The 21,057-nt window shown below is 37.8% G+C and overlaps 1 protein-coding gene across 1 annotated transcript in view; it reads left to right on the top strand.

The window, feature by feature from the left end:
* Positions 1 to 21,057, top strand: part of CD99L2 (CD99 molecule like 2) — a 179,734-nt gene that overhangs the window by 75,584 nt on the left and 83,093 nt on the right. The window contains exon 3 of the mRNA XM_044682789.1: positions 19,336 to 19,383. Coding sequence (XP_044538724.1) covers positions 19,336 to 19,383 — 48 coding nt within the window. The remainder of the gene's footprint in view (positions 1 to 19,335; positions 19,384 to 21,057) is intronic.

Below are 21,057 nucleotides of genomic sequence, written 5' to 3'. Positions count from 1 at the left end.
GTGTCAGATCCTCTTATTTCAGTAGTTGTTCTTTTTCCTTTATGTAAAGAGTGGGTGTATTGGGGCACAAACTCTTATTACTCTAGGGCAGTGATGGGCACTTTTTAAAGAGGAGGCCAAAGGAAAGGAAATGCTCACCTATCAGTCTGTTTCTAAGGCAACTCCTTCAAAGTTTCATTGTATTGTATCCTACTCATTGTATTCGTCAGATTAGGAATAATGTCCTGCAGCCTGATAGAACATTTCAGGGGCTTTTATCACTGCTCAAGGGTCATAGGATTTAGGCATGGAGGAAGCATCCTTGAAGGGCAGAGATCTTTCCTGTTTGGTTCTTTTTTAATTTAATTTTTTCCCAATTAAAAAAAATTGATTTTTCTCTATCATCTCAGTCAGCACCCCGATTCCATCTGGTTTTTCTCACTTCATTCTGCATCAGTTCATATATATTTTGCCAGTTTCCTCTGAAGCCATCCCCTTCATCAATTCTTGTAGCACAATTATATTCCATTAGATTCATGTACCATACTTCTGTAAGCCAATAATGCCATTAATCTCAAAGGGGCTAGTGAAATTCTTTGGCTTGCAAAACAATCCATTTTCATTCATGTCAATTAAATATATGTATTTTTGCACACACATGTATGTAAGTATGCTATCCACATTTGCTGAATGGAATAGTGGTGTGGTATAAAATGAAGTAAATTTAGTGTGTATTCTTCCCTCCCCTCCAGACCACAATCACATTGATCCTTCTTTAATCTAACCCATTTCTGTCATGACATTTACCACTACTTTCCCAGTTACATTTAAAACTTTGGAATTCATCTATGACTTCCTTCCATCCTTTTCCCTTCACCCCTAATATCTTTGACCAGTTTCTGATAATTTATTTTTGGGAAGTTTTTTACATCATTTTCCTTTATTACTATTCTCGTGGTCTAGTAGGTCATTCATTCCCTATCTACATGATTGCCACGGTACTCTAACCAGTCTTTAATCTTCAGTCATATCTATTCAGTGCTGTTCCAGCAATCTGTCTGAAAGCAGGTCTGTGTGCTGTCCCCCTTTGTCCCCTGATTATTTTTTCTACTGTTGGGTACCAGCTTTCAGTAACCCAGACCTATATCTGAATTTAGAAGATGTACAGAATTATCTTTTCTTACATTGTTAATTACCATGAAACAAACAAATCTTGGGCAGCCTGTCCGGTGCCAGCTAATGTTGTTTGGATTAGAATGTTAATATTTCCATAGCATTGGCCAAAGAGTGACTACCATTCAAAAGATTGTTCTTGCTGATTTCATTTTCTTCCACTACATTCATCTTGAGAGAGAGATTTGTAGTCCTTGAAATTGATCAACTACAAATAAGACATTTTTGCTAAAATACTTTTTTAAACCCTTACCTTCCCATCTTGGAGTCAATACTGTATATTGCTTCCAAGACAGAAGAGTGGGAAGGGCTAGGCAATGGGGGCTAAGTGACCTGCCCAGGTTCACATAGTTAGGAAGTGTCTGAGTTCAGATTTGAACTCAGGACCTCCCATCTCTAGGCCTGGCTCTCAATCCACTGAGCCACCCCGCTGCCCCTTATAATACTTTAAAACATTGTGGTCTTTATTGTATTGCTGGCTCACAATATGACCTTGGACAAGGGACTTACTGTTTTTTTAGAATTTGTAGTCTAATTCTCCTACCTGAATAGCCATTCCTTTTACATTATCTCTCATTGTTTGATCAGTCTACACTTGAAGAGTCTACAGTGATTAGCAATTCACTGTTTTTGAAATTGTCAGTTCCTTGTTTAGATAGTTCTCATGGAAGGTTTTTTAGTCTATTGAACTGAGATCTGGGTCACTTGAAATTATATCTATTTCTCCTGCTTCTACCCACTGAGCCTGGAAAAACAAATCTGTATTCCATTTTCCATACATATTTTGTAATGCTTGAATGCAGTCCTTCACTCTTTGTGTCTTCTCTTCTCCATACTTGATATCTCTAGTTTTTTAGTTTATTTTTCTGTGGTCTGGTATCCAGTTCTATCACTATGGTTATTGTCTCCTGGACACATGCTATACTTTGTCAATATATTTCCCAAGATAGGTGGCTGGAACTAAATGTTAGACTTCAGATTTAGCCTTTTATACAACTCTCTTTTATACAACTGCCAAAGTGATACTCCTAACACATAGGTTTGACCATTAGCTCAGTCAGTTGGCTGTTTGGAACTATGAATCATTGATCATGCCCAGGATGCTGCAGGAAAAAAACCTCTTGGCTCTGTCTTGCCTCTAGAATAAAATAAAATTTCTGCTGCTTTATGTTTAAAGGTGTTCACAAGAGCGGCTAGGCTGTTCAGTGCATAGAGAACCAGTCCTGGATTTCCTGGGTTCAAATCTGGCCTCAGACACTTCCAAGCTGTGTGACCCAGGGCAAGTCAACTCCAGATGCCTAACCCTTGTTACTCTTCTGTTTTAGAATTGTGTATCGATTCTAGGAAAGAAGGTTATGAGTTAAAAAAAGAAAAAACCTATCACAGTCTGACTCCAATTTACCATTTTAGGCTGAATACATATTACTTTGTTTCATGAACTCCTTTTTCACTATTCCTTCTTTATGACATTCAATCTCCCAACTGCATTCCTTTTCTTAGCCCAACCTGTATGCCTGTAATGCTCTTTTTTCCTGTGTTTGTCTTTTGGAACTTCAATTTCCTTCATAACAGCTTAAATCTCACTCCCTCCAAGAGACCTTTGCTGATGCTCTTATTTCTCTGCGTGCAGGTCCTTTTCCTTGATTACATGTCAGTTCCTTGTCATAAATTGATCAATGACTAGAACTGTTACTTTTTGCCTCATTTTGGATAATATGTTGTTACATAAAGCCTATGTTATGTGGCTTTATGCAAAGTCTTTTTCTTCTCTACGTCTCATTTTCCTTTGTGCTTTTTTCCCCCCTCAAGAGAAAGTCTTAATGTAAGTTTACAGGAAGCAATATTCTGAGGCCATGATTCCCCAGTGGTTTCCAGACTTTATTTGGGTGGTTGTAGTTTTTGTGTAACAACTTTAACACTAGTTGGTTTGTTTTTTTTTTTCATTTGCTTAGGATTGTGAGCAGAGAGGGGCTCTGTATGGATGGTTATTTTTTTAATAAAGAGGCCTATGACTAATTGCAGCTTGGGACTCTTTTTTGTTTCTTGGTATGTCTAGGCCCAGTGGGGATGTTTGCAAATAGCTAGGAAATGTAATCTGACAAATGGCCACATAGCCCAGTTTATTGCCTTGTTTTTGCTTAATAAATGTTAGTTGAATAGAATTGTTACTGCCCCAGAGATGACAAGCCTATCAAGGCTACAGGGCAGAGTCCTATCCAAAGGACTTTTATATAGGGTATTTCATTTGAACCTCACATTCAGAGAGGCAGGTAGGACTGGAGTAGTTTACCTCACTTTAGAGAGGGGAAGTAATAAGAATGACGATCAATTGAAGGAATTGAGAATGTAGTTAGCTTGGAGAAAAGAAGGCTCGGAGCACTTGTACCTACCTTCCCCTTTTTAAAGTGCTGTGTTTAAAGTAGTCGGTGAAAGTTGCACAGAGGAGCATTTAAGCATGATGTCACGGAAAGGCTAATAATTTGAGCTGTGCCCAAGTAGAATGCGCTGCCTCAGTGTGTAGATTATTAGGTCCTTCTCCACATCAGGTCTAGAAGCAAAGGCATGGATTGAAAGCAATCATTGATCACTCATCAGACATTTTGTGAGGGCATTTTTGTTCAGTTATGGGATAGACAAGGTGGTCTGGGATTCTGAGTTAATGGAAGGATTAGATCTAGAGCCTACATCTCCTGACTTGCCAGGTCAAAATTCTTTTATCAGTATTACATGTTCAATCCTATTAGGTATATGGCTTTTTCCTGGAAGTCAGTGTGAGCTTCAGCACACATTACATATTTTTTACCTTTGACTTAGAATCAGTCCTAACGCAAAAGAACAGCAAGAGCTAGGCAAATGGGGTTAAGTTAAACCCAGCATCACAGAGCTGGGAAATGTTTGAGGTCATTTTTGAACCCAGGTCCTTCTTACGCTGGACCTGGCACACTATCCACAGAGCCACCTAGCTGTCCCTTCACACATTGCTTTTTTTTTTTAATTTTTTTAAACATTTATTAATATTCATGTTTAACATGGTTACATGATTCATGCTCCTACTTTTCCCCCTGCACTCCCCCCACCCATGGCCGATGCACTTTTCCACTGATTTTAACATGTATCATTGATCAAGACCTATTTCCAAATTGTTGATAGTTGCATTGGTGTGGTAGTTTTGAGTCTACATCCCCAATCGTGTCTGCCTCAACCCATAAGTTCAAGCAGTTGTTTTTCTTCTACGTTTCCTCTCCTGCAGTCCTTCCTCTGAATGTGGGTAGCGTTCTTTACCATAAATCTCTCAGAACTGTCCTGTGTCATTGCATTGCTGCTGGTACAGAAGTCCATTACATTCGATTTTACCATAGTATACCAGTCTCTGTGTACAATGTTCTTCTGGCTCTGCTCCTTTCACTCGACATCAATTCCTGGAGGTCTTTCCAGTTCACATGGAATTCCTCCTCTTTATTATTCCTTTGAGCACAATAGTACTCTATCACCAACATATACCACAATTTGTTCAGCCACTCCCCAATTGAAAGGCATCCCTTCGTTTTCCAGTTTTTTGCCACCACAAAAAACGCAGCTATAAATATTTTTGTGCAAGTCTGTTTATCTATGATCTCTTTGGGGTACAAACCCAGCAATGCTATGGCTGGATCAAAGGGCAGGCAGTCTTTTAGAGCTCTTTGGGCATAGTTCCAAATTGCCTTCCAGAATGGTTGTATCAGTTCACAACTCCACCAGCAATGCATTAATGTCCCAATTTTGCCACATCCCCATCAACATTCATTACTCTCCCCTGCTATCATTTTAGCCAACCTGCTAGGTGTGAGGTGATACCTCAGAGTTGTTTTGATTTGCATTTCTCTAATGATTAGAGATTTAGAGCACTTTCTCCTGTGCTTATTGATAGTTTTGATTTCTTTATCTGAAAATTGCCTATTCATATCTCTTGCCCATTTATCAATTGGGGAATGGCTTGATTTTTCATACAATTGATTTATCTCCTTGTATATTTGAGTAATTAGACCTCTGTCAGAATTTTTTGTTATAAAGATTTTTTCCCAGTCTGTTGTTTCCCTTCTGATTTTGGTTGCATTGTTTTTGTTTGTACAAAAACTTTTTAATTTAATATAATCAAAATTATTTATTTTACATTTTGTAATTTTTTTCTAAATCTTGCTTGGTTTTCAAATTTTCCCTTTCCTATTGATCTGACAGGTATAGTATTCTATGTTCACCTAATTTTCTTATAGTTTCCTTCTTTATATTCAAGTCGTTCACCAATTCTGAATTTATCTTGGTGTAGGGTGTGAGATGTTGATTTAAAACTAATCTCTCCCATACTGTTTTCCAATTTTCCCAACAGTTTTTGTCAAATAGTGGATTTTTGTCTCAAAAGTTGGGCTCTTTGGGTTTATCATAGACAGTCTTGCTGACGTCACTTACCCCAAGTCTATTCCACTGATCCTCCCTTCTGTCTCTTACCATATTGCTTTTTTTTTTTTTAATTTTTTTTTTTAACTCTTATACTTCGGTGTATTGTCTCATAGGTGGAAGATTGGTAAGGGTGGGCAATGGGGGTCAAGTGACTTGCCCAGGGTCACACAGCTGGGAAGTGGCTGAGGCCGGGTTTGAACCTAGGACCTCCTGTCTCTAGGCCTGACTCTCACTCCACTGAGCTACCCAACTGCCCCTACCATATTGTTTTGATGACTCCTGCTTTATAGTATAGTTTAATATCTGGCACTGCTAGGCTACCTTCCTTCGTGGTTTTTTTTTTTTTTTCATTATTTCCCTTGATATTCTTGATCTTTTCTTCCAAATGAACTTTGTTATATTTTTTCTAATTCAGTAAAAAAGTTTTTTTGTAGTTTGATAGGTATGGCACTAAATAAGTAAATTAATTTGTGTAGAATGGTCATTTTTATTATGTTAGATCATCCTAACCATGTGCAATGTTTTTCCAATTGTTTAGATCTAGTTTTTTTTTAAATTTTTAAAAACATTTATTAATATTCATTTTTAACATGGTTACATGATTCATGCTCCTACTTTCCCCTTCACCCCCTGCACTCCCCCCACCCATGGCCGATGCACTTTTCCACTGGTTTTAACATGTGTCATTGATCAAGACCTATTTTCAAATTGTTGTTAGTTGCTTTGGTGTGGTAGTTTCGAGTCTACATCCCCAATCATGTCCACCTCAACCCATGTGTTCGAGCAGTTGTTTTTCTTCTATGTTCCTCTCCTGCAGTTCTTCCTTTGAATGTGGGTAGCATTCTTTACCATAAGTTCCTCACAACTGTCCTGTGTCATTGCATTGCTGCTGGTACAGAAGTCCATTATTAGATCTAGTTTTAAGAGTTTGGAAAGTGTTTTGTAGTTGTGTTTGTATAATTCCTGTGTTTGTTTCGGTAGATAGATTCCTAAGTATTTTATATTGTCTAGGGTTATTTTAAATGGTATTTCTCTTTCTACCTCTTGCTGTTGTGATGTGTTGGATATATATAGAAATGCTGATGATTTATGTGCATTTATTTTGTATCCTGCAACTTAGCTAAAGTTGTTGATTATTTCTACCAGCTTCTTAGTTGATTTTCTAGGATTTTTTAAGTATACCATCATATCGTCTGCAAAGAGTGATAGCTTAGTCTCCTCCTTGCCTATTTTGATACCTTCAATTTCTTTTTCTTCTCTAATTGCTACTGCTAGTGTTTCTAGTACAATGTTAAATAATAGAGGTGATAATGGGCATCCTTGTTTCACACCTGATCTTACTGGATAGATTTCTAATTTATCCTCATTGTATATGATGCTTGTTGATGGTTTTAGATATATACTGTTTATTATTTTTAGGAAAGGTCTTTCTATTCCTATACTTTCTAGTGTTTTCAATAGGATTGGTTGTTGTATTTTGTCAGAGGCTTTTCCAGCATCTATTGAGATAATCATGTGGTTTTTGTTGGTTTACTTGTTGATATGGTCAATTATGTGAATGGTTTTCCTGATGTTGAACCATCCTTGCATTCCTGGTATAAATCCCACCTAATCATAATGAATAACCCTCGTGTTTACTTGCGGGAGTCTTTTTGTTATAAGTAGATTGGTCTGTAGTTTTCTTTCTCTGTTTTTGATCTACCTGGCTTTGGAATCAGTACCATGTTTGTATCATAAAAAGAATTTGGTAGAACTCCTTCTTTGCTTATTATGTCAAATAGTTTGTGTAGTATTGGAGTTAGTTGTTCTTTGAAGGTTTGATAGAATTCACTTGTGAATCCATCAGGCCCTGGAGATTTTTTCTTAGGGAGTTCTTTGATGGCTTGTTCAATTTCTTTTTCTGATATGGGATTATTTAGGTATTCTATTTCTTCTGCTGTTAAACTACGCAATTTATATTTTTGTAAATATTCATCCATATCACCTAGATTGCTATGTTTATTGACATAATTAGACAAAATAGTTTTTAATGTTTGCCTTGATTTCCTCTTCATTAGAGGTGAGGTCTCCCTTTTCATCTTTGATACTGATGATTTGGTTTTCTTCTTTCCTTTTTTAAATTAGATTGACCAGTACTTTGTAAATTTTGTTTGTTTTTTCAAAGTTCTAGCTTCTAGACTTATTTATTAATTCAGTAGTTCTTTTACTTTCAATTTTATTGATTTCTCCTTTAATTTTTGTAATCTCTAATTGGGTCTTTAGCTGGGACTTTTAATTTGTTTCCTTTCTAGTTTTTTTAATTTTCATGTCCAGTTCATTGATCTTTGCCCTCTCTAATTTGTTAATATTTGCACTCAAGGATATAAATTTCCCCCTGAGTACTGCCTTAGCTGCATCCCACAGAGTTTGGTAGGATGTCTCATCATTATTATTCTCTTCAATGAACTTATTGATTGTTTCTATTATTTCTTCTTTAACTAAGTGGTTTTGGAGAATAATATTATTTAATTTCCAATTAGTTTTTCATTTGCCTGTCCAGGTGCCCTTACTAATTATTATTTTTATTGCATTATGATCTGAGATGGTTACATTTATTATTTCTGCTCTTTTGCATTTGTTTGCGATGTTTCTATGCCCTATTTCATGGTCAATCTTTGTGAATATACCATGTGCAGCTGAAAAGAAGGTGTATTCCTTTTTGTCCCTATTTATTTTTCTCCACATATCTATTAATTCTAATTTTTCTAGGATTTCATTCACCTCTATTATCTCTTTCTTATTTATTTTTTGGTTTGATTTGTCTAGATCTGAAAGAGGAATATTTAGATCTCCCACTAGTATGGTTTTACTATCTTATTTCCTTCTTGAGCTCAGCCAGTTGTTCCTTTAGGAATTTGGATGCTATACTATTTGGTGCATACACTTTGAGTACTGTTATTTCCTCATTGTCTATACTGCCTTTTATCAGGATGTAATTACCTTCCCTGTCTCTAATCATATCTATTTTTACTTTGCCTTTGTCAGAAATCATGATTGCCACCCCTGCCTTCTTTTTCTCATTCGAAGCCCAAAAGATTTTGCTCTAGCCCTTGACCTCAAACCTGTGTATGTCTACCTGCCTCATATGTGTTTCTTGTAGACAACATATGGTAGGGTTTTGGTTTCTAATCCACTCTGCTATTTGCTTCCATTTTATGGGTGAGTTCATCCTATTCACATTCAGAGTTATAATTATCAGTTGTGTATTCCCCAACATTTTGGTATCCTCTCCTAGTTCTACCCATTCTTCTTAAGCTATTTCCTTTGAAACCAGTGGTTTGTTTTAGACCAGTCCCCTTAGTCCCCTCCCTTGATTTACTTCCCTTTCCACCCCCTCCCTTATTATTCCCCTCGTTTTATTTTTTAAGGCCTAATGAATTCCCTCCCTCCTCTCCTCCCTTCACTTTTTTGACCTCCCCACTCCCCTGCTCCCCTTGGTTAATCCCTTCTGACTTTCTCAGTAGGGTTAGATAGAATTCTATATCCCAATGAATATAGCTACTCTTTCCTCTTAGGGTTAATTCTTCTGAGGGTAAGGTTTAAATATTATCTCTTAATGCTCTCTTCTTCTCCTTCTTATTCATCCCCTCCCCTTTCCATGCCCTCTTTGTGTGGTATAGAATATCCTATTTTTCTCATTCAAGTTTCTCTTGGTGCCATCTCCAATCCCTCCCACCCCCCATCTCATCTTAGACATTTAGTGCTCCAAAAGTCTCCCTATGAATAATTCTTCTAATTACCATTATAGTGAATACAATTTTTGAAGATTACACCTAACATTTCTCCATATAGGAATACAAATAATTTGATGATATTAAAACCCTTAAAGAGACAAATTTAAACATAAGAGTTTTCTTTCTTTCCCCTCTGTTTCTTATTTACCATTTCATGTTTCTCTTGGTTTTTGTGGTTGGATATTGAACTTTCCAGTTAGTCCTGGTCTTTTCTGTGCAAATACTTGGAAATCTTCTATCTTGTTGAATGCCCATATTTTCCCCTGGAAGTATATAGTCAGTTTTGATGGGTAGATGATCTTGGTTGTAGACTCTGTTCTCTTGCCTTTCTGAATATCATATTTCAAGCCTTGAGGTCTTTTAGTGTGGAAGCTACAAGATCCTGTGTGATCCTGATTGGTGCTCCTTGATATCTGAATTGTCTCTTTCTGGCTTCTTGTAATATTTTTTCTTTTACTTGGAAGCTCTTGAATTTGGCTATTATATTCCTGGGGGTTGTCTTCTCCGGGTCTAGTGTAGAGGGTGATCTATGATCCTTTCAATGTCTATATTGCTCTCTTGTTGTAGAACTTCAGGGCAGTTTTGCTGAATAATTTCTTTTAGTATGGAGTCCAAATTCGTATTAGTTTCTGCTTTTTCAGGAAGACCAATGATTCTCAAATTGTCTCTTCTAGCCCTGTTTTCTTGATCTGTTAATTTCTCAGTGAGATATTTATGTTTCTTTTTATCAGTCTTTTGACTTTGCTTTATTTGTTCTAGCTGTCTTGAGATCATTCACTTCTGATTGCCCAATTCTAGCCTTTAGAGACTGGTTTTCTGCTATAATCTTTTGGTTTTCCTTTTCGGTCTGGCCTGTTTGGTTCTTCAAGGCTTCCAGCTGGTCATTTCTGGTCTTCAATTTGCTTATCAATTCATTTGATTTCTGAGCCTCACTTTCTAATTGCAAAATTCTGCCTTTTAAACTGTTATTTTCTTGCCAGATCTCTTCCATCTTTCTCATAATCTCAGATTTGAACTCTTCAAGAGCTTGTGACCAGTTTTCATTTTTGGGGGTAGGTTTGGATATGATTACTTGTTTATTCTCCTCTGCTGTTTGCTCTGTTGTCTGGATTTTTTCTGTGTAAAAGTTATTGAGTGTTAAAGATTTCTTCTTGATCTTTCTCTTTTGGGGTTCTTGTGTCTGGCTTTCCATTGTTAGTCCAGCGCCCTCTCAGCTTTATCCTCATACCCAGGGTTTGTCTGTGTTCTTTAGGCTCCTGAGGTCTCAGGTCTAGTTGTTCTCGGGGTCAAGCCTCTTGATGGTCCCCTTGTTTGTTCCTCTGCCTGAAGCTCCTTTGACAATCTCAGGGTGCTGCTTCTACAGTCATGCACCCCTCTGAGCTGGGTCCCCACCTAAGGTCCGGGCCTGGGCTCAGGATCCACGTCTGCACCTGAGCCTGCGCCTGAGTCCGTGCCTGCATCCTTGCCTGCATCCTTGCCTCAGCTCAGGGTCTGTGTTCAACGTCCACACATTCTTTAGTCTCTTGGGGTCTTATGTATTGCTGCTCACCGGAGCAGGCCCTGGTGAGCTGCCAAGAACCTAATGAATGCCCCAAACTTGCTTTAACTCTTGTGTGCTGGCTTTGGCACTATAGGTGGTGTGTTGGGGAGGGAGTTGCTCAGTCTGCTTTTTAGTGAGAGCTGTTTCATCCCTTTAGAACAATGAAATGCCCCAATTCCAAGTACCTTCAACGCTTCACCCTGTTGTGGGGTCTTTTCGTTCATCTGGATTTGTTTTTATGTCCTCTTGAGGAGTCCTGTATGTGTTGGTTAGGAGAAGTTAAGCAGCCTCTTTTTACTCTGCCGCCATCTTAACCCTGCTCCAAGCTCACTGCCCCGTTTCGGCTGAGCCGTTCCTGGACCAATGGACTGCAAATGGTCTGTTCAGTTTTGGTTTTCTTTCTTCTGATAAATGAAAAGAAAGATCCTGGACTCCACTCCCTCTAGGGGTTCTCTTTTCTGTGAAAAGCACTAAATGTGTTTCATCTTCCTTTTCTTCCATTAGCCCCAGCACTTTTTCCTTGTCCCTTGCCCATGTGTTTTGTCTCTGCCTATTTTCCTTGCCTCAGAAATTCTGTGGCAGATTGGGGTATAGTTGTTGATAAAATCACCAGTTAAACTTCTGTGTACACAGTCAATGGAAGGGGAACCCAAGTAGTTCTTGGCACTTGCTTGGTGCTTTACAAACATTGACAAAGCAATCTGGTATACAGTATTTCAACATAAGACAACAGCCTATCGCATAGCTTTGTTAGAAATGCTTCTTGTTCCATAATGTCTCTTGATGCTGCTATATAGCAGGGAATTAGGCCAGAGTGTCTCAAAGAAACAAAGCCACAATGAGGTGTAACATGCAAAGCTTGCCAGTCTTGTGGGAGAATTTGGGGCAGGGATGGATGGTAGATGAGAGTGGCCTGATTGTATTGAGATAGGAAGTACTGGCAAGTAGAAAGCCCTAAATCCTCTCACAAGGTCCTCGTACCTGTGCACCTGAAATGCCTGGTTGATCTCATGAATTACTTCCTTACTTCATTCAGTGGAAGGAATAAAGTGGTTTGCTTGATCTTGGCCTTTTTATATGTGCTTTTTGGGTTACAGACAGCCTCTCATGAAGGAGGAAATTGGAACCATGGTCAAGTAGGGATATGACTACAAGGAGTTAACAAGAATTTGGACAGGATAAGAAGACAAAGAGAGATGCTGTGATATTCTTGACCTTAGTATGATAAAGGCACTGCCATCCACAATGGAGAACTTAGGGAAGACCTTATCATCTATTGGGATCCCTCTTCTATTTGGAATGTGTACAGCAAATCATCTTTTAGTGATAGCTCACCTTTTCTTTTTGTACTTTATTTGATCTTAATTATTATAGTATCATTATTGTCAAGGAGTCTTATATGATACTGGCAGGAAGAGATAAAGCAATTCCTTTATAAATAAAACAACTATGGACAATATAAGGTACTTGGGAATTTACTTGCCAAAACACTGGCAAGAACTGTATGAACACAATTACAAAACACTTCAATTAAATAAAGACACATCTAAGTAATTGGAGAAATATCAATTAAGAGGTCAAGAATATCATTAGAAAGGGCAGCTAGTTGGTTCAGTGGATTAGAGATTCCTAGAGACAGGAAGTTTTGTGTTCAAATGTGTCCTCTGGCATTTCCTACCTACGTGACCCTGGGCAAGTCACTTATCCCCCATTGCCTAGCCTTTATCACTCTTCTGTCTAGGAAATGATACTTAGTATTGCTTTCAAGACAGAAGATAAAGTTTTTTTTAAAAAGTATATGATGGAATTAATGAGAAACAAATGGGAAGGAAGTGGACTTAGTAGTACCAGATTTCATTCTGTACTACAAAGGTATAATTGTCAAAAAATTTGATATTTGGTAAGAAATAGCCTCAGGTAGGTAGGTGGCTCAAGTGGATAGAGCAGTAGTCCTGTAATCAAGAAGACCTGTGTTCAAATCTAGCCTCTAACTTATTTGCTGTGTGACCCTGGGGAAATCTCTTAACCTCTTTTTTACCCTTAGTCCCCTGGATTAGGAAATGGCAAACCACTCCAGTGTCTTTGGCAAGAAAACCCCATGGACGGTATTGGTGTGATACACAGGGTCAGGAAGAGTTGGACATGGCTGAATGACAGAATAACGAAGAAATATATTGATCTACAGAAAAGATTTAAGTGCACAATGTAGAGAAACAAATGATCAGAATAATTTAGTATTTGATAAATCCAAAGATCCCAGGTATTTGGACAAAAATTCACTATTTCAAAAAATTAATTTGAGAATTCAGCCAGTTCTTAATTAATGTTAGTGGCTTCAGTGCCTGGAGTAGAGGACCTCTAGCTCTGGGTTGCATTTAGTAAGCAGCCACCCTTGCTATGGACTCCTTTCTGTCTTGGTGTCGAATTTGCATAATTGAATTTATGTAAAAGGAGAACTATTTGAACAGGAAAGTAATCTGGCAGAAAGGAGGCAAAGATCAGGTTCTCATACCATATACCCAGATCAGCTCAAAATGAGTATATTATTTAGATAGAAGATGTTCTTTCATAAGCATATTAGTCAAGCATGGATAAAAATTACCTGTTAGATCTATACAGAATAGAAGAGTTCATGACCAAACTAGAGATAGTTCATAGAAGGTAAAAATAGATAATTTTGGTCACATAAAATTAAAGTGTTTTTGCACAAACCAAACATTTGCAACTTAAATTAGAAGAAACACAGGTAACTAGGAAAAAAGTTGGCAGCTGGTTTCTCTGGTAAAGGCCATGTTTTTCAGATATATAGAGAACTGAGTCAAATTTATAAGAATAAAAGCTGTTCCTCAATTGGCAATTGGTCAAAGATTATGAATAGGCTCTTTTTAGAGAAAAGGTATCAGTAGTCACATTGAAAATACTTTATCAGTAATAATTAGAAAAATGCAAACTTAAACTACTCTGATGCACCATGTCACATTCATCATATTGGTTATGATGATAAAAAAGGAAAATGACGTGCTGGATGAGACGCAGGAAAATAGGTATACTAATATTACCCTGTTGATTGAACTGTGAACTAGTTCAACCATTCTGGAAAGCATCTGAGAACTTTGCACAAAAAGCTATTAAACTGTGCCTTCTACCCTTTGACTGAAGGATACTGTTGGTTACTACCAACCCAAAGTTATATACGACCTTGGGTTATATAAGACCCTAAAGGAAAAGGGGAAAAATCTGTATGAAAATATTTGTAGCAGTGCTTTTTTGTGGTAAAACAGAATTGAAAACTGATGGAATACCCATTTATATCATACATTTGGAAATGGCTGAACAAATTATGATTTATAAATGTAATGCAATACTTTTGTGTTATAATAAATTGATGAAATGGATGGTTTCAGAGAAACCAGGCAAGATCTGTATGAACTGATGCAGAGTGAATGGAGTATACTCAGGAGAACAATTGAACAATTTATAAAGTTATAAATCAACTCTGAGCTACTTTATATAACTGATTAATACAGTGACCCAGCACAGTTCCCAAGAACTAATGATAAAACATATCCATCTCTTGATAGAGATCTATCTGATGAATTCAGTGCAGATTGAAGCCTATTTTCTTATTTCTTTTTCTATTTTGGTATTCACTAATGTGGAAATTTGTTTTGCATGACTTTGTTTTCATGTTTCTTATCAATGGGTGGGATAAGACAAGGGTGGAGTGAGATAATTTGGTATTGAAAATAAAAATGAGGAAAAAAAATGCCAATATAGTTTTCTAAAGAGGTAGCATTTTTGTTTTTTTTTTAAAGTATGATTTGTTAACAGTTAAGTTTTTGTTGAGTTTTGTAGCATGATTAACAAGAAAATGTTTATTCACTGAGGGAAAATGCCTTTGTAGAGGAACAGAACTCTAGACCTCCAAAGTTTTTTGTGCCCTATAGGAAAATCTACTTTCTAGCCTCCTTAGTGTTCCCTTGCCCTTGTCCCCAAAATACAAATCAGAATCATATCAGGGGTGGTAGCCCAGAGATAACACTATTCTGTGTTCAGTTTCTGGCTTTCTAGTAATTAGCTCCCCAGCACCCCAACAAGCCATTTAATCTTCTTGGTCTAAGTTTGGATTAGAGGTGGGGTTTTTTGGTTTTGTTTTGTTTTGTTTTATAATCTGAAGCTGCTGCTTCTTGCTCTTTTTATTACTAAAAATTTTCTTACTAAAAATGTTCTCATCCCTATCCTAAGTGAAGACAGCGGTCTTTTAAATTCTTAGGAGGGCATTTAAATCCTACCCTTCCATTTCTGTAGTGATACCTGTCATTGAATCTGGAAAGGAAAGTGGAAAATATTCCTTGATTTAAATGAACTTCACCTGTGGAATGATAATTTTAAAAAATAGTCTTAAAAAAAAGGCATTGTATAGTTGAATACTTGCTGGAGTTATATAGACAGGAGCAACCTCCTTAGCAACAGCTTCCATATCTAAATCATTCTCTGCTTATGTTTCAATGTCTGGTAAATGAAACACCATTTGATATATGAATAATTGAAATCAGGGCTGAAGAATTTTTACTGTTTATTGGCCACATTTCATTTTCCTTCAAATGATATAACTGATTTTTCCTTCCTTGTAGCATCATTGCCTGTCTTTTTTATTTATTTGTTTATTTGTTTATTTGTTTGTTCCTCATCCTTTGGAAAACTTCTATGTGTTTCTGAAGCCGACTGCTCATGTAGAAGTCAGTGTATCCATTAAAAAACAAACAAACAAAAACAACCCTTCCCTTCCCTCTTCGAATCAATATCAAGTATCCATTCCAAAGCAGAGCGGTAAGGGCTAGACAAGCGTCTGAGGTCAAATTTGAACCCAGGACCTCTCATCTCTAGCTCTGGCTCTATCCACCAAGCCACCTAGCAACTCCCACTTTAAGCATTTAGCAGTTTGAATAAGAGGAAAGACATTTTCCTATTACCTTGCGAGAATGTCATCTTTAGCCAGCCAACGAGGTCTTTCTTGGTTTCTCCAGTGCTGCCTCTTCCAATGTTACCATGTAACTGCTTTGAATATACTTCTACATGCATGGTTAGAATGTGCATTGGGTCAAGTACTTTTCTGCCTTTGCCTTTGTTGCTCCAGCACCCATCACAGTGCTTGATACTTAGTGGTAAGTGTAGTCACTCTGTCTGATACTATATACCTTATTCCAAACGTGTGACCACTATTTCTCTACTGAGAGTAGACAAACATACTTGAGCCGAACTTCCTCTGAATTCAGTTGGCCATTTCATCAAAGTTTCGAAATGTTTCACTAGTGTTTTTTTCCTTGTAATTATCATGGAAATTCTTCTGATTTTGATTCCTTTGGACTTTTTTGATTAATGCTAGTCTTCCCAAATCTCTCAGAATTCTTCATATTAGTAATTTCTTTTAGAATAATAATATTCCATTACATTCATGTACCCACAATTTATTTAGCTATATTCAATTGAACACCCATTGTCCTTCTCGTTCTTTGCTACTACAAAAAATGTTGCTATAACTTCTTTTTTTTTTTTTTTTTAATTTATTTTTTTTTTTATTTTAAACCCTTAACTTCTGTGTATTGACTTATAGGTGGAAGAGTGGTAAGGGTAGGCAATGGGGGTCAAGTGACTTGCCCAGGGTCACACAGCTGGGAAGTGTCTGAGGCCAGATTTGAACCTAGGACCTCCCGTCTCTAGGCCTGGCTCTCAATCCACTGAGCTACCCAGCTGCCCCCTGCTATAACTTCTTAACGAAACCTTTTACGGGGTGTGTGTGTGTGTGTGTGTGTGTGTGTGTGTGTGTGTGTGTGTGTGTGTGTGTGTGTGTGTGTGTGTCTGTGTGTCTGTGTGTCTGTGTGTGTGTGTCTGTGTGTGTGTGTGTCTGTGTGTGTTTTAAATCCTGACCTTCTGTCGAACTGAATATCAGTTCCAAGACAGAAGAGTGGTAAGGGCTAGGTAATGGATGTTAAGTGACTTGCCTAAGGTCAAACAGCTGGGAGTTGTCTGGGGTCAGATTTGGACCCAGGACCTCCTGACTCCTGGCTTGGTTCTCAATTCACTGAGCCACCCAGCTGCCCCTGCTATAACATTTTTATACCTATGCTTTTCCTTTTGTCTTTAATCTCCTTGGGATATATTACTTAATAGTGATATCATTGGGTGGAAGGGTTCCCTTTCCAAGTTGGCATAGACAGAATTCTTCAGGGTTAATAGTTTGTCAAGGATGCTGGACAGATACTGAAGAACTTAAATAGCAAATGATTTTCCTGTTTTCAAGTCACTGAATCCCTGTTCAAATACCTCTGATATCTTAACCCTATTGCTAGGCATTGTACATTTGAGCGACATAAAATTGTTCAGGTATCAGTGGGGAGTTGGTCCTCTAAAATGCCTCCTATAAAAGCCATGGGATTGCCTGATGGACCCAAAATCTGTTACTGTTGCCTAGGAAAGCTAAACCCAGGTTGGTACAATGAAACCTATCATCATCTAGTACTTTTGAAGCAATTAGACAGAGCAAGTACTCTATAAGAAAATATGTTTTGTGAGTTCTTGCTCTGGATTGGTAGAGGGAGCTTTCACCCTGGCAATTCTCTATCCTGAAGAAATTACAGGCTTGAACCAAAAAATAAAGTGAAAGCAGTATGGTGTAGTGTAGTGATATCCGACTCAAATTGAAAAGCATCACTGTGGATTGCTTATTGACATAGAAAAATCACAAATTAATATTATTATTATTTTTTGAACCCTTACTTTCCATCTTAGAATCAATACTGTGTATTGGCTTCAAGGCAGAAGAGCAATAAGGGCTAGGCAATGGGGGTCAAGTGACTTGCCCAGGGTCACACAGCTAGGAAGTGTCTGAGGCCAGATTTGAACCTAGGACCTCCTGTCTCTAGGCCTGGCTCTCAATCCACTGAGCCACCCAGCTGTCCCCTATTTTTATTTATATAAGCATTTCTCAATCAAACTTTTATTTTGTTCAGTTGTACTTTAGAGTTTTACACACAACTTGACCTGTGGAAAGTAGATAGTAATTTTGGTTTGAATCCTGGATCCAATACTTATCATCTTTGTTATCATAGGCAAATCACTTAACTTCTCTGAGCTTCTCTGTTCCTTTAACTTTCAAATGGTCCCTAAATAAGGAGAGAAATGAGAACTATTTTGCTTTATTTTTTTAGTATATAATTTTGTTTTTAAAATCTTTTTCCATGGTTACATGAGTCATGTCATCTCCCTCCCCTCTTCCCTCTCCTCTCCTGGAGCTCCACTGGGTTATTCTTGTAGTATCACTCAATACCTATTTATTTATTATTCATTTTTGTAATAAAGTGATCTTTTAAAACCAAAACCTCAAATCATATACCCATATAAAGAAGTAATGCATCATATGTTTTCTTCTGGATTTCTATTCCCACAGTTCTTTCTCTAGATGTGGATAGCAGAGAACTACTTTATTTTTGAAGGAATTTGAACTAAATAGGATTTTAGATTTGCATTTTGCAAATGGACATGGTCCTGTATGAGTAGCCCAACAGGGATTTTTTGGTTTTCTGACCTTCTTCAACTGAGAAAGAGGATGATATTAAGTCACTTGAGGAAAAAAAGGAGTGTCATTCAAGGCTGGTTTAAGCCTCTTTACTCTCTGCTGTTAAGTAGCTAAAGGGGAAGAGTTTCTCTGAAGGGGGAAGCTGGGTAGCTCAGTGAATTGAGAGCCAGGCCTGAATATAGGAGGTCCTGGGTTCCAATGTGGCCTAAGACACTTCCCAGCTGTGTGATCCTGGGCAAGTCACTTGACCCCCATCGCCTAGCCCTTACCACTCTTATGCCTTAGAACCAATACATGGTATTGATTCTGAGATGGAAGGTAAGGGTTTTAAGGGGGAGGAAAAAAAAGAGTTTCCTTGAAGATTTAATGAGGAATGAGCTGTCAGGTTCTATGACCATAATAGGTTAGTCAAGAATTTGGACAGCTCATCGCCTTTTACCCCCTTGAACTTTTATCCTCTAACCCTGTGTTGGTATACTTGTGGCATGTGTGCCGGAGGGGGCTGTTCCCTTCCCCTTCTCCATGCTCACCTAAGGAAATTTCTCACATGAAATTTCCTTTGCCCAGCAGCCCAATGTGAGTGCTTCCTCCCTCCCTTGTCTGGGGTAAGGCAGAGAGAGGCTCACATGCGGTGTGAGGGTTGCAGTTTGGGCACTCAGTCTCCAAAAGGTTCACCATTGCTTCTCTAACCTATCCTCTAAACTTCACTTTGTGATTGTCTATGGTCATCATGAGGGCCTTAGGGGGTCATACTGCAGCTGACTTCTTACTTCAAGGGGAAAATGATTATTTTTTAAAGATGAGTATTTTATAGTTATTTCATGTAAAAACAATTCAACTTAGGATTTTTATTTTTTTAGGAGTTGGGACAAGTGTGGAAGATGGATTGGGTGAATCTAAAAGAACAGGTAAGTAGCACCTTAAAGCCCTTTAAGAAGCTAATCCCAATGATAGATGTATGCCATTTGCTCAGATGACACTCTTGGGGGGAGTCTCTTTAAGTATAAACTCTATTTAGTTTCTTGTACAGTTGTTTCTGTGGCAGGCTTATGGGATTGTTTTTATCTCTGGTTCAAGCCACTTTGCTTCACTCTCATAATATTATTCCTTCTTTTGTGGGTCATTGTGTCCAATGGGACATGAGGCTTGGTCCTTCTCTTTAAGGATCTTATACTTTAGTAGGGGGAATAAGTTATGGATGCAAATTATTCAATTTTAGGCAATGGTAGAAAGGAAATATTATAATTCAGTTTAACATAAATTTATCATGTGATTACTATGTACAAAGCTTATTGCTAACAAAACAAAACATTCCTTGCTGTCAAGTAGCTTATATTTACTTGAGTTCAGAGGAAGAAGAGCTCACTACTAGCTGTCACAAGATCTACATTTGCATCTTTGATTGATCTAGATGATCACTAAGGCACTTTTCAACTATTAATTCTTACGAACCACTATGATCAGAGATGGCTTTATGAAGCAGGTGGCATTTGAACTGGTTCTTGAAGAGTGAATAAGGTTTCATTATGCAAAGATTTACTATATTATAGTACATACTGTCTTGGTTGATATAAGGGGTAAGAGCAATTACATTTGTTTGTCTGTTTATTTTAAAACCCTAATCTTCTGTCTTAGTGTCAGTTTTAAGACAGAATAGCAATAAGGGCTAGGCAATGGGATCAAGTGACTTACCCAGGGACAAATAGGTACCAAGTGTCTGAGGCCAGATTTGAACCTTAGGCCTGTTAACTTGAGGTCTATTAGATTTAGCAAAGTTCTGTCCAGTAGAGTAACTCCTCCCTTGAGATAAAAATCTTATGGTACTTATTTTGGGATAAATCAAGCCCGAGAACAGGCTTAGCTGAACAAATAAGTATGGTTGACCAGAAATGAATTGTAGCTGCCTCAGCTCTGAGAGGCCACCATCTAATCCAAGTCGTTCCCAGACTTTTTTGGCCTACCGCCCCCTTTCCAGAAAAAATATTACTTAGCGCCCCTGGAAATTAATTTTTTAAAATTTTAATAGCAATTAATAGGAAAGATAAATGCACCTGTGGCCATCACTGCCTCCCTGGATCGCTGCAGCACCCACCAGGGGGTGGTGGCGCCCACTTTGGGAATCACTGATCTAATCCATCCTGTATCCAAATAAGTTTCTCTTTCACAATAACAAGTCTTCAGTGAAATGCATTCCATGAGGGAGAGCCACTGCCTCCTGAAACAACCTTTTACACTTTTGGATAGCTCTAATTGTTATGAAAATTTATTTTTTATGAAGACAAAATCCACCCTGTTGCAGTTTTCTACTCAGTCAACAAACTCCAGGGTTACCTTCCATTCCTAGTTCTGCCTTCTAGAGCTAAGCAGGAAAAGTCTAAGCTCTTCTCAATTACAGTCCTTCAAATCCTTGAAGACAGGAAACTATTCTTGCATTTCCTAAATCTTCTCTTCCCTAGGCTTAATGTCATCCCTTCAAATAATCCTTTCCTGCAATGGTCTCCTTTTCTCTTATCATTGTAGTCTTTCTAGTCTGGATACCTGCCTGATTATCATTGTGTATCCTAAAAGTGTTGACTAGGATT

The sequence above is a fragment of the Gracilinanus agilis genome, chromosome X (assembly GCF_016433145.1).
Source record: "Gracilinanus agilis isolate LMUSP501 chromosome X, AgileGrace, whole genome shotgun sequence".
NCBI classification, from domain to species: Eukaryota; Metazoa; Chordata; class Mammalia; order Didelphimorphia; family Didelphidae; genus Gracilinanus; species Gracilinanus agilis.
Note: the sequence above shows the minus strand (reverse complement) of the source record. Positions and strands in the feature narration are given on the sequence as shown.